This window comes from Puntigrus tetrazona, chromosome 2, assembly GCF_018831695.1.
Source record: "Puntigrus tetrazona isolate hp1 chromosome 2, ASM1883169v1, whole genome shotgun sequence".
In the NCBI taxonomy this organism is placed as follows: domain Eukaryota; kingdom Metazoa; phylum Chordata; class Actinopteri; order Cypriniformes; family Cyprinidae; genus Puntigrus; species Puntigrus tetrazona.
The window spans coordinates 22,013,068-22,026,530 of record NC_056700.1 but is presented as its reverse complement, the minus strand read 5'-3'; the positions used below and the strand labels follow the sequence as shown (position 1 = coordinate 22,026,530).

General features: G+C 35.0%; 1 protein-coding gene across 2 annotated transcripts in view; it reads right to left on the bottom strand.

Annotated features, from left to right (window-relative positions):
* Positions 1-443: 443 nt before the first annotated feature.
* Positions 444-13,463, bottom strand: part of gpc5c (glypican 5c) — a 96,791-nt gene continuing 83,771 nt past the window's right edge. For both annotated transcript variants that reach the window (XM_043253209.1, XM_043253218.1), the window contains one exon: positions 444-3,881. In XM_043253209.1, the coding sequence (XP_043109144.1) occupies positions 3,727-3,881 (155 nt within the window). In that variant the 3' untranslated portion in view covers positions 444-3,726. The remainder of the gene's footprint in view (positions 3,882-13,463) is intronic.

The following is a 13,463-nucleotide window of genomic DNA, read 5'->3' as shown; positions in this document are numbered from 1 at the left end:
GCCCCAAATGCTGTCTATACACCTTGTGAGCAATATTCCAGATTTTCTGGAGCTGTAACTCTGTGCGAGGACAAGCCACAAACAAAATTCAGTTCTTCACTGATAATCTGAGATGCTATCTCCAAACAGCACATACCAGAGTCAGTGAGTTGAACTAGAGGACAGTATCTGTGAACAAATCATCCCTTCATTCTGGAGGTTCTCTCCAAAGAACCGATTGATTATTGAATATTTTCTAGATTATATTCAATGAGTTCCTTTAAGAAAGCCTTTACAATTTAAATCATTTAAAATCATTAAGTAATTAATAAATTGTTTTTATTAGTTTTTAGTTTCTGTAATATTTGTCCCTTTAATTACCTTATGCCCCTCATTTTTCTCTGTTCAAAACTCAACTAAAACAAAGCTCTTGGAGATTTAAAGTGTTGAGAAACATCAGGAAATTGAGCAGAGAATCATTTTATTAGCTTTAGTTAACCAGTTTAACCAACTTTTTATATGCGCTGTGTATATTTGATAGTTTTTCAGTAGCTTCATTCGCTGAGCCATACGTGTTCAACTGTACCAAGCAAACCATGAACGAAAAAAAAAATGAAAATGAAAATTAAAAACACAGCAAACAAGCTGTAATCACAATCCATTTTACAGTCATACTCAGAAATGACAGTTTGGAACAAACATTAAATGTAAAAAAACATTGGCTTTGCATGGCATTGAGTAACTATTCAGGGTGCGAACTACAGACCTTCAACAGCATTTATTTTTAAATAAAGGAATCTTTATAGATACATTGTAGAGTGCAATATTAAAGAAACAATTCACCCCAAAATGGAAATCTTGTCATGTATTGACCCTGATGTCTTTCGAAACTTTATTCTGCATTTTTTTAACAAGGGTGAAGGTGATTAAATAATAAAAGTTTTGCATTTTTTTTGGATTATTCTAAAATTATCATGCAACCCCACTGATATTGCAGAAGATATTAGACAGCAGTTTACTATAATAAAACCTGTTTAAAGGAAATTAGAAACTTTTTGACACATTTGCGATATGTGTTATAATGAAGTGATAATGACATGACATGCCAAAGTACAACCCCAAACTGGACCTAATAGAAACCAATCAGATAAAAGCAACCGCTCATCCTGAGACTCGTCCTGTCTCTAATTTGTGGGCTTTAAACCCCTGTAATTCGCACCCTGTAGTTGTATGCATGTTATCGGAGGAGAAATGGACGGCCTGCAAATGTACGAATGTATGAAGATTCGTGAACGTTCATATAAAAACATTATAGAACCAACATCAGAGATACATGAGGCAAATCAAATGTAGCAATTCATGTGCAATCAGACACAGCAACTACAACAACAACAACAAAAAGAAAACGCATAAACATTAAAAATGTTTACAGACTCATTAGACCCTCTTTGCTTCTGTGTAAGAACTATAGCAATGTTTTAATACTGACTCTTAAATGTTAACATATAATAGGAAATAAATGTTTTTATGTTGCTATGAACAGATCGCTAAAGAAGCTATTATAGAAAATATTTGGTATCTCTAAACATCTTGCATTGCTTTGCTTTAAGTTCATTTTTTATAAAAGAAAGGCATTCTGCATATCTGTGATTTTTTTCTTTTTTTCCTTTTTCATTAAACATGACAACATTCACGCAAAACTGTACCACACTTTTGAGGGAAAAAAAAAACTTTTTTTTTTTTTTTTAGAATAAAGCAAATTTAGTGCAATTTTAAATATGTAATTCAGTAAATATGAACCTCATGACACTGACATGGTATACTCCAAATGACACGGTATATTTCAAATATGTTTAATAAACTATTATTTTTAAGTTAAAAGTATGTTTTCTTATAAAAGCTGTGCACTTGGAAGCTAAATGCAGGAATTAAAAAAAAAAAACGTTAAGTAATAAAGGGATGCTTTGAGCCCTTTAAATCTATGAAAGTCGTGCAAACAGGTAACAGCAACATTGCCAATATTTTGTAAGATGTACTGTATGTCATCATAACTATGTGTTTGTGTGGGTTTCAGTCAGAGCTGAAGAAATCTTAAAAAAAAAAAGGTTTGTGTGACACTTAAACATTCGTTGTCCTATAAATTCAGCGCCAGTTCAAACTATATACATAGTACAATGTGCATATCATTCATAGTTTCATTCAGTTATACTCTCTGTGTGTGTGTGTGTTTATGATGGTAAAATCCTTTGCTTACTATGCAGACAGATTCTGTTTTCCTTTTGTTGTGTGGTCACGGGAGATGTTTCCACAGATGCACATATTTTGTCATGCATTCCACAGTCCCAGTCAGTTATGATAAGAGTTTTGTCCTGATATTAGAAGTCTGAGGCAAAGCCAGGCTTCCTGCTGGAGTCTTCCACAAAATGGGGCTGTGAACATAATGAATCGACCTTGCAATGTGAATATTTAGGGGTACAGTTTGGGTGAACTCATATGAACTGACAGGAAATGAACTAAAAAAATGTGTTTGCACACACATATATATATATATATGTAATTTATTAAAAAAATTAAACAATGCCCTCCACTAATTCTTAGTACCCTGCATTGAAAAAAAAAATTGCTACAATGACATTGTGATGATTTTTTAATCATCAGGGCTGCATTTATTTGATACAAAATTAATTAAAATTAATTAATTAATTAAAATTATTGTTTAGATTTAAAATAACACATTTTTTGTTTTAATATACATTGAAATATAGTTTATTCCTGTTGGGGCAAAGCTGAATTTGAACTAGTTATGACTCCAGTCCTTAGTATCACGTGATCCTTCAGATATCACTCTAATCTATCATCAATAATTTATTTGTCCATGTGACAGCAGATATTAGAAATCCAATTATTTATGTATCCACACCCTCATTTTATGTGTGTGAATTCTTATCCGTGTGCGGGATTTATTTAGATACAGTAATTACACTCGATCATACAAGCCATATAGACCTAGCTGCAAAATTATAGAATATTAAATCACTCTGAGCTGTAAAGCTGTTCAATAGGTACGTGAGCACTTCTAAGGAGTAAAAGAGACCTTCACTATGATTAATATTTTATTAAAGACTATAACTTCTAAAAATCTAAAACAGGTATTCAGATTTTACAGTGATCCTGCTTCTTATTAGTAATATGTAGCATATCGTTCATCATTTGAAGAGGTGCCATCACCAATCGTCTGATTATAACTTAATCGAACTAATTCATCTTAATTCATTGAAAAAATCTTTGCCAATTTAAAATCGCTGAGTTTAGTGCTTAATATTTCCGACACGTGTGGATTCATGATGAAAAAAATGTTAAATAGCAGCATTTATATATAGAAATCTTTTATAACAATGTCTTCACTAACACATTTTTTATCAGTTTAACTGGTAAAAAAAATAGCATACTGTCCACGGATTTTCGGAAATAGTGCATATTGTTAAAAATCTATTATTGTTGTTGTTTCCAACACTTATAATTCAGAATAATAGAATGATTTCTGAATGACCATGTGACACTGAAGAACAGAGTAATGGCTAAACCACAAATAAATTATTCAGTTGTAAATTAAATAATGTCAAATTAGAGAAATTAATCATTTTCTTTTGGTTTTTTGGGTGAAATAAGACCCTGACATTTCTTCATGATGTTCACCCGTGTGTGTGTGTGTGTATGATCACTGCGTGTGTATGCGTTTGTGGCCTTTCAGATAAAAAGCCAGTGCAGCCCCAGAGCGAGAATGATGACGATGAAGCTGGCCATGGAAAAAGAAGCATCCGATGGAGATGTGTTCTGAGTGATGGGCGAGTCGTGGAAGGGGACCTTCGCTGCTTTTTTGGATACATCAGCTTCTGTGAGGGCTGAAAAAGAGAAAGAGAGAGATAATGAGAGAAAGTAACAACAGTACGGTCACATGTCTGACAAGATGTCTTATTGTTGAGGCAACAGTTCCTCATCAGGAAGTGAAATAGACACAAAAAAAAGTCCTTTTTGCTGTGTGTGTGTGTGTGTGTGTGACAAGACTTTTATAACACATTAAAAACCGCCCCTCCTCTCATCACCCAGAATTCCTCAGTGTTGCTGACTGCAGCACTCCCTCACCTGATCCTGTCCTAATGAAAAGTTTTGTAGCTCTGTAATATCTCTTTTCTTTAGCCTGCAAGCACCCTGTCCCTGTCTTCCATGCCCTTTACATTCATCTCTCTCTTTATCATTAATCTTTGTCTTGCTTTCCCGTTTTTCCCCGTTTAAAGTCCCTGCAGCCCTGCGTTTCCTCTCTCTGTAGAGCGGTTCAGTCATGATGGCAATTTGTAGGCCAGCCCAGAGGCTAATTCGCCACGGGTTCCCTCATGAATTTACTATGGGTTTTTAGAAAAGCGGTTACGATTTATGGGCAAACAAGCTCTGTGGTTACATTTACTTGAAGAAACTTTCACATTTTGTTCTACAACATAAATTAAACACAGTCTAACCTCGAAAGCGAAGTTGCTAAGTAACTTGAGCAGCTTTTTCTAAAGTCACGTCTTACATCTCAACATGTGAGGGTTTTCGTTTTAGTCACACTTAATCACATGACCGCAGGTGGCTATCTAGAGTGTCTTGGAACGAAGGAGGAGTTCCTGGCATCGAAAAGCACAAATTGCTATTAAAAGCCCTCGCTATCCACACAGCAAAACGAATGAATGCTTCTGTCAAAGTTTCCAGCCATTCGGCAGTGACATCCTAATGACTAATATCCCAGGCTCTCAGGCAGTCTTACGACTCCTTAAGCATCGGATTCTGCGGTCTAATGCGTTTGTTGTTATGCAGAACAATGGACAATGAGCAGGCCTATCGCTGGTGAGAATAAAGGTGATTGTTCTGGCGGAGGAGAAGGACTTGCGTGTTTTGTGAGGTGTGGATGACACTGAAGGCTTGTCGATTCTGAAACAATAGAGAATGAGACTCTATGGTGCTCACGGCGTAAGATTTTCCATATACTCGTAAGTGTGCCTAGAAGAAATCTGCAGACTATTTTCACATTTTCTGCCCTAATTAAGTGGGACATTTTGCAGATTGTAAATGTGGTAAAAACTGTTCTACTACGCTGTTTTCAATAGTTGGAAGAACTTCAAAAGAACCCCCAAAAAAGCGGGGCAATGAATGCATAAATGTTTAATCTAAAATGTTTAATTATCAACGATGAATATTTAAAATACAATTATTATTATTACATAGGTTTGAACTTCAAATTAGCATGATGATTTTTGCAATATAACAATGTAATATAATAATATAAATGATTATTATTAAAATATTTTTTACAGTTAAATGCAAACACAAGATCACAAATAGCACTGCCAATAAAGACAGCACAAAAATAAGACTTGTTCATTTCAGATTTTTTTTTAATTATTGGCATTTAACAAAAGATAAAGATGTGTTTTGTTTGTGTGTGTGTGTGTGTGTATTTATATATACTAAACAATAAATATGCACAGAACACACACACATATGATGTAAACAGAATGGTCATAAGGGACCATCAAAATAAAGTGTTAACTTTATTATTACTTAATATAAATTTATAGCATTAAAAAGTCTGTAATAAATTGCATAATATCAAGTTAATCTATTATTATTAAACATTTATGAATGCCAGTAGAGGTGCTGCTAATAAATGGAAAGCATTGCAATTTCTAAAGATACAGTGTTTCATAATGACTATTAAATATCACAAATAAAATTATTAACATTAAACAAACCTGTATGTAATATAACACGAACATTCAAACTCACATGTAGATTCATCTTATCTCTCATATTTCTGTCTCTCATCCCATCTCATCTTATGAGGAAGTCATCCAATTAATCCAAAATCGCTTCATCCACGCCAGCCAACATATTTGTTTATTTTAAATATATTTTATGCAGACTTTGCCAGCTCTGAAATGAAGAACCCAAACAGTAACGCTCTATGTGTGGGATGGAAAACAAGGTTCATGCCAAAAACAGCCATGATCTCATTAGACCAAGAACAAAATCAGCCTCTGTCACAACTCTCTTTCATGCTAATAAAGATATCGGCTCTCAATCGTCACCCTGGCGTGCTCAAGAACAGCAATGATGTCTGAGTGCATAATTGCCATCACCCAAAGTGATTATGGGCTGAATCACCTTCTCTGAAATTTCTCAAACCTTCTCCAAGAAGACCTGTGTCACGCTGTGCACCGAGAAGCTGTCAGGGATCGGTCTATCAGACAGCTTTCTGGTGTGGGATAGGTTGTTGCATTGGTGTGTATGTACGTGTGTGTGTGTGTGTGTGTGAATGTTTGTCTCTGTCAAGGGTGTGTGAGAGAGAAAAAGGGTGTTGGGTAAGACTTGCCAATTAGTCACCAATTAACAGAAAACCCACACAAAATTTCAACAAAGACTTGAAGACAGAAGTTTAGATACATTTTAAGAAAGTTTCCATGAGCTACTGTACCTGCATGCATTTGGAAGAAGCTAGTTTGTCATATGAGCTACAATAGCAATAGTAAAGCTGTTAAACTTTAAACTAGTTGTTAATGTTTCATTATTAGTAGCTTGCAGCGTTGCTTGTATTGATTTAGTATCAAGGCTCTAGTTTAACTATATTAAATGATGATAACGGTATTTAAGGGGACATGATATAAAATCATATTGTAAATTGTACTTACAAATTTTATATACTTTTTAAAATGTATCTTCTCTGTAATATTTATTATTACGGAGGAAAAAAAATCACAATTAACCTTAATTCACCAATATATAAAATTTTTAAAATATATTAACAAAAATAAAAAATAACAAGAATCTATGACTACCTATAAATATAACAGCACAACTTTCATAAAAAAGGAAAAAGTATCCCTTTTGTAATGTTTGACACAATTGTTTGAGATTAAAGGTCCTTAAACACTCCACAGTTCAAAATTGTTATGTGCATTTTTTTTTTTTTTTTTTTTTAACATGCAAAAATTTCAGGTGAAAATTTCAGACTCGGTGTGAAATGACCTTAACGATGATAAACAGCAGTATTTGTAATAAGAGTATATTTAAGACAGATGCATTGTTATTTATGCACAATATGTACATTTAAGGCAGAAAGAGATCATGTATAAACACTATATAGACTTGCCTTTAATAAATACAAGTTGTTGCACTGCACCAGTTCTGTGGATTGCTGTTTATCGCTGTTAATCCCACTGCACGTGTTGAAGCCCTAAAATAAACACTTGTTTATCTTGCAGAGCTCATAACCAGGTCACTAAAATAGCTGCACTATTTACAATTTAACCGAAATAGACCCAGACTGTCTCAACAACCTGCGCATAACAGTCAGAAAAGCAAAACTACAAATCTCTGGAGACTGTGTCACATCGTCTGGTTTGCTCAAGTGGAAAAGCTCTCAAAGCCGACTCTAAAAGCTACAAAACACCACAAAAATCAAAACACCTGCCAGCTCTCTTTAAAAGCATTTGCACTCCGCAGCAACCAAACCAGAATTCAAGCAGACCTGCTATATATTTATTTTTTTTTTCCTTTCCATCATTTCATCCTTGGGTTTGCTCCACCTATCAGTCTACCCTTTGCTTTATTTCTTCCATCAATCTCTCTCTTTGGGTGACTTGCAAGTCCCACTGGTCACAACCTGGCTTCACTTACGAAACTCAGTAGGAAAGAATGTATTCAGATACTATCATTTGCCATGTAACCAAAACTGCGTGCGCTGCAGTCTTTGCTACTTAAGCCACATTGGGAGGGGCCCGTTCGCGAAAGCTCTTTTAAAAGAAAAAGAGAAAGCCAAGAAAGGAAAGCTTTTTCTTGGAATTTAATGTCTCGTGAAAGAGTCAAACGCATTCGTTGAAACTTGTTGATTCAGAGCATTTGGTATTTGAAGCTAGACTGATTCTGATTCACTGGTTTTCTATATCCGATTTAGACTCTAAATCCCAAATAAGATTTAGACTTGCAGCCTCGCTGATTGTAAGATGATTCAGCATTGTGGTGCTGTGGTAGGAAGGATGGACTGAGAGAAAGAGAGAGAGAGAGAGAAGTGGATGGAAACATTCCTGACTGGGTGGGAAGTGATCAGCATTGCCAGTCTGAGGATTGCGTCACCGATTTATTTGACTTTCTCATTGTTGCTGCGACTTTTATTAACTTTTTGTGACAGGTTACTTTGAAAGTTTGAAGTGATTTTGGCAATATATACATATATTTGGTCTTTGATGTTTCATATTTTGGGGTGGTTAAGGAACAAACATAGCAAAAAAAGAAGACCAGCATAATAACACTGTAACATTACAAGACAATTTAGCTGAAATCACAAGGCAGCTGTCGTCTTTAATTTACGTGTGTGGTGCTTTTTCTTTTTTAAGTCTGGATTTTTGCATCGCAGAGCAGCAGCACACTGGAAGTAACTGCATATAGACTTAATGGATAGAATTGTCTGTGAACAAAAACAGTAAATAAAATATGTAAATAAGATTTTAGGATAGGAATAGGCTGTATAAAATGGAAACAACATTTAAAATCTATTGATTATATCAGCTATCTGTCTTTATTATCTCTATGTGTTGTAAAATTAGTCAAATTAATGTTTGCTTTTTTTGTATGTTTTTATTGTTTTACAGAGATAGTTTATTAAAATATATTGTTAAAATTAAAATCACTTTTTTAAAACTATGATGCAAAGAGTCAAATAAACCATTTGTTTATTTATATATATATATATATATATATATATATATATATATATATATATATATATATATATATACAAACACACACAAATGCATTTATTTTATTATATAAAATTCAAATATATTGTTTAATTTTTTTATTACATTTTTTATTGTGATGCCTGTCCAAGAAAGCTGTATTTATACAGCTGTGTAACGATACATTAAAAGATTTAGCAAAACAAACTATGCAGTCAGTCATGCCATAATTAGGGCTTTCATTTTGCGTCATAATTTCCCAAAGTGAAATAAACACTAAAAATACTGCAAAACAGTATTACACGCTGCACTGATGTTCCTTAAAGAAAAACTTGTGAACAATATTTTTCCTGCCTTTTAAGCTCTTGCTATTTCCTTCAGGAAATGTAAATCTACTTCCAATATTAGCTCACTTATAATGAATATTCCACATCAGTTTTAAATCACTTTTAGGTGTTTCTTTTAATTGGTCCCATGATTATATCCCTTGATTCTGATTAGTACAGTAATAGGCTCAGTTCTAGGACTGCACTGATGCTGCATGGTCAGGCATTTACTGTAAGCGATCAATAAATCAGCCATCCCCAAAGGACCCCAATTATCACATGACACTTTGGACAGCAGTCTAAGGAGTGCTTACAAACTAGACGAAAACAGACTCAAAATACAGCCAATTATATCCTGAACTGTTCTAATATCTATAACAATGCACTGAAACCACATATGCAAGTGATCTATAAAACCTATATGGATTTGCATTTGTAGGATGCTGCAAAATAAAATGCAAACAACATGTAAATGGTTTTTACATGTAAATAATTGTTCATTTGTTATTTAGCTAAAAAAGATAACTGCAAAAAGACAACTGTACAATGTCTTGTAGAGAAGAATTCGGGTCTAAATGTTTTTTTTTCTTTTTTAAAGCTCTACATTTCTGCTTTTAAATCTCGTGAGTGTGTCTAAATTGAACGAATTCATCAGCGACAGTAACAAAGGCCCCTTATAAGGAGGTGTGAAGGTGTTTTCATCACTGACCGTCCTTACGAGCTATAATGAGCATATTTCACACGGATTTGTTTATTCAGTTCTCAGGCTGAATCCACGGCGACCGTTTAAACAGGAGGCTGACCTTCTGTTGCCTGGCAATCCACCTTTATACAGCAGCTCTGATAAAGAGCATTCAGCAGAAGAATAATAAAAGCCACGAGAGACAGAGTGGAGAGGAAAGACAACGAAGAATGAACTAGCTATAAAGAAGAATTGACACAGAGGTAAAACAAAACAAACATTTCAATTTAATTATCAAAGTACGAAGTTATTCGTTCAATGCTGCCCAATGGACGCACTTTGCTTACAGGTTTTGAACAGAATAAAGTGTGATCCGCCTGTGGCTTATTCAAGCTAAGAAACACTTTATTGTTAAAAAAAAACCTCGATTCTGACTCGATTGTATGTCTGTATTAATGGGTAATTCTTAAACCTCACAGAGATAATTATACGTAGATGTACGGATCTAATTTACTTTAAACATCTGAGGATTTTTTCATGACATGCACCTTGCTAGCTTCGAAATATCCAGGAACTTCTTCTTTGTACATGCGTGAGATGATCATTATCACTTACTATTTTAGCTAAATGACAAATTATTACAATTAAGCTGTTGACAAGGAAAATTCAAAAGTCTGGGGTTTGTAAAATGGTCTTTGAGAGAAGTGGTTTGGGCTTAATTATAATATTAATTATATTAGTGTAATAAAAAAAAACAGTAAAAACAGGAATATTATGAAATAAGAGTTTTCTATACTCGTGAATTTATCAGCTGTTATTAGTGTTGGGGGTAAGACATTACTATTTATTTTCAAGTAATTTAAGTTAAATAATCAGTAATGGAAGTCTGATTAAAATGGACTATGGTAATATGATATTACATACTGACTCAGTAGGATGATGGATGGAGGGATGGATGGATGTCAGACCTCAAACTCTCCTGTTAGTGAGTGAACGAGAGAGAAATGTTGTGTTCACAATGACTTCTGTAAACGCAGACAGTTGCCACAGTCCTCTCCATAGAGATGCGGTCAGACTGGGTCAGAGCTACATGTAGGAGGACAAAACCACTAGGAGAGGTCACAAAAACAACACCCACACACAAAAACACAGCCTCTCTGCAATCACTGAAAAAGACAGTGGTCAACTTTACACTGACCCACTTAGCAGCAAGAAAAACTACACCGTTAGGCAAGTTTTCATGAATTGTACACTGAAAGTGAGCGGTATGAACAATACTAGTATTTTATTCCAATCAACAAAGCTGTTATAGCAGCTTTACGCTGTTTTATGAGACGGTTTGAGCCTTACTCCTCTGGACTCTTACAGATACTGTGATCACTGCCGCTGTAAACACTGCAGAACACATCTCTTATTTACACTGCGTTGATTATAATTGGTGAGTTTTCGTTTTGCTATGTTGCTTGCAGGCAGTGCATTTGGGAAACATCATCTACTTTACGAAGTGACCGTGACAACATACTGTAATTGTTCATTATTTACATTTCAGATTGGTTTTAATGCTCCTCTGATTGGCTATAATGCTTAATACAACACTAAATTCAATGTTTAATCTGCGTGTATATTGGATGCTATCTTCAAGAAAAATTATAAATAGGAGAAAAGAAAGTCTGAAAAAACCTTTTCATGATTTATTGTGAATACTAAAAGTGACTTTTATTGGATGCTATTTTTTAGTCTTTTATGGATACAAAAAGTGATTTTACTTTTTTTTTTTTTTTTTTACAAATTTAGCCAATAAGCAATAATCTGACTTTGAAAGGGCATAATGTTTGGCAGTTTATTATTCAATCAAACACCAGGTAGAAAGTGCAGGATATAACCAAAGATGAGTCCAGACTTCCAATGAAGGCGAGTAAAAATAATGTGCCGTTTGTACTCCTGTGAAGGCTGTACAAGTGTGAAATTGATTTTAGATTCCCTAAAATATGAATAAGAATTGTTGACCCGAGGTTATCTCTCCATTTAAGAGATATTAAACTGTCTGCAGGGAGCCATCTCATTAGATTAGCGCATCATAAAACCCCCAAAATACCTCAGAACTACAGTGATGAGTGACAAAAATAGAGCCAATGAGAAGCACTTAGGATAGTTATAGTACATCTTTCCAAAGAGTCGCATTATTTGGGGCACCATGTCCATAAACGGCAGATATTGCGTTACACCCAAAAGTTTAATGCTTATGGTTAGGGGTTTGTTGAAATCCACAAAACATGGTGAAGTTTAGCATATCTGTGTCACAAACCCAGAGCAGATCCATCACTCACACGCCATATAAACATTTCTCTTTGTGGGCAAACACTCGAATCCCAATGTTTGCGTTCGAGAGTGTGTTTCTGGATAAACTCTGAGAACATTACAGCAGAGGAGAGTTAGGCCGCTAATGGGATGTCGATATTTCAAACATCAAAACAACACTCTTCATCCATAATGAGCCATCCCCAAACTCCTGCTTTCTTTAGGGAAACAAAAACATACATGGAGGCTTGTGGGATTTTGAGCGTTCTGTGCGTGTTTGTGCGGTGGGAGAGTTTTTTCTCAAACCCAGCCGTTGTTTTTCCTCTATAATCCACAAGTTCTGAGAAGGTGCTTCCCATCTGCGGCGGCCGCCTAAAGGGGAACATTCCGGGAACATTCAGGGCTGTGTCCAGGATATGGGCAGCTCTCGTCCGCCTTATCGAGCTTAGGTCGCAATCCCGTGGATTACTCTTGGGTCTCTCAGTCCTGCACGCATGTACCTTTTCACTTTATGCGAAGATGACCAACAATGAGCAAGAAAGAGGAGGTGGTGGTCGTCTCATTATCTGGTGCAGTAATGACTGATGGGATTGAGTTGGCCTAGAAGAGATGCTGTGATTTCGTACAGTTGTTTTCACTGTCTGTGGTGATTTTAAGGGGAAGACCCTTGGCCTGGCCTGTTTGACAGATGTGGACTCAGTTAGGACGGATATTGCAAGCAGTCTTAGCAATTTCCTGGTCTGCTTTCATTTGAGATCCATAGCAGAGACTCAAGGAGTCTTTAGGAAAGGGTGGCCTTCCACACCGCCTTAAAAAAATATGCTCTGTAACCTTCATGTACTCGTCAAAATCCAAAAAGGATACTAAAGCACCACCATTAAACTCTGGGCTCTTTTAAAACGCACACTACATACTCTCATTAGTTAACTTCAATTGTTAACATCATTAGTATAATGTTCTATTAATATTGTCCATTTATAATGGTACTAAATATTTATATCAAACTCCATTTGAATTTCTATCAGATTTATATCATTGTTCACAAAAATATGAAGCAGCACAACAGTTTTCAACATAATAATAATAAGAAATGGCCAGCAAATCTGTCTATTGAATAATCATGTGACATGTGACACTGACACTGCATGTACACACACACACTGTATATATGTATTTTTTTAAAGAAACTCCAAGCAAAAATCCAAGCAAAGATCTCAAATTTTATTTGTGCTTGTGCACATTTATACCATTTGAGTTGCCATCAGCCATGATACATGGAGGAACCAATTAGTTTTTAACGTTAATAAATGCTGACAAAAACCTTGCACAATGTGTAACATTGCACAAGCTATTGTATGTGCAATCATGATTAACCAAGACAATAACAGGGTCATGCATAATTTTGAAGCA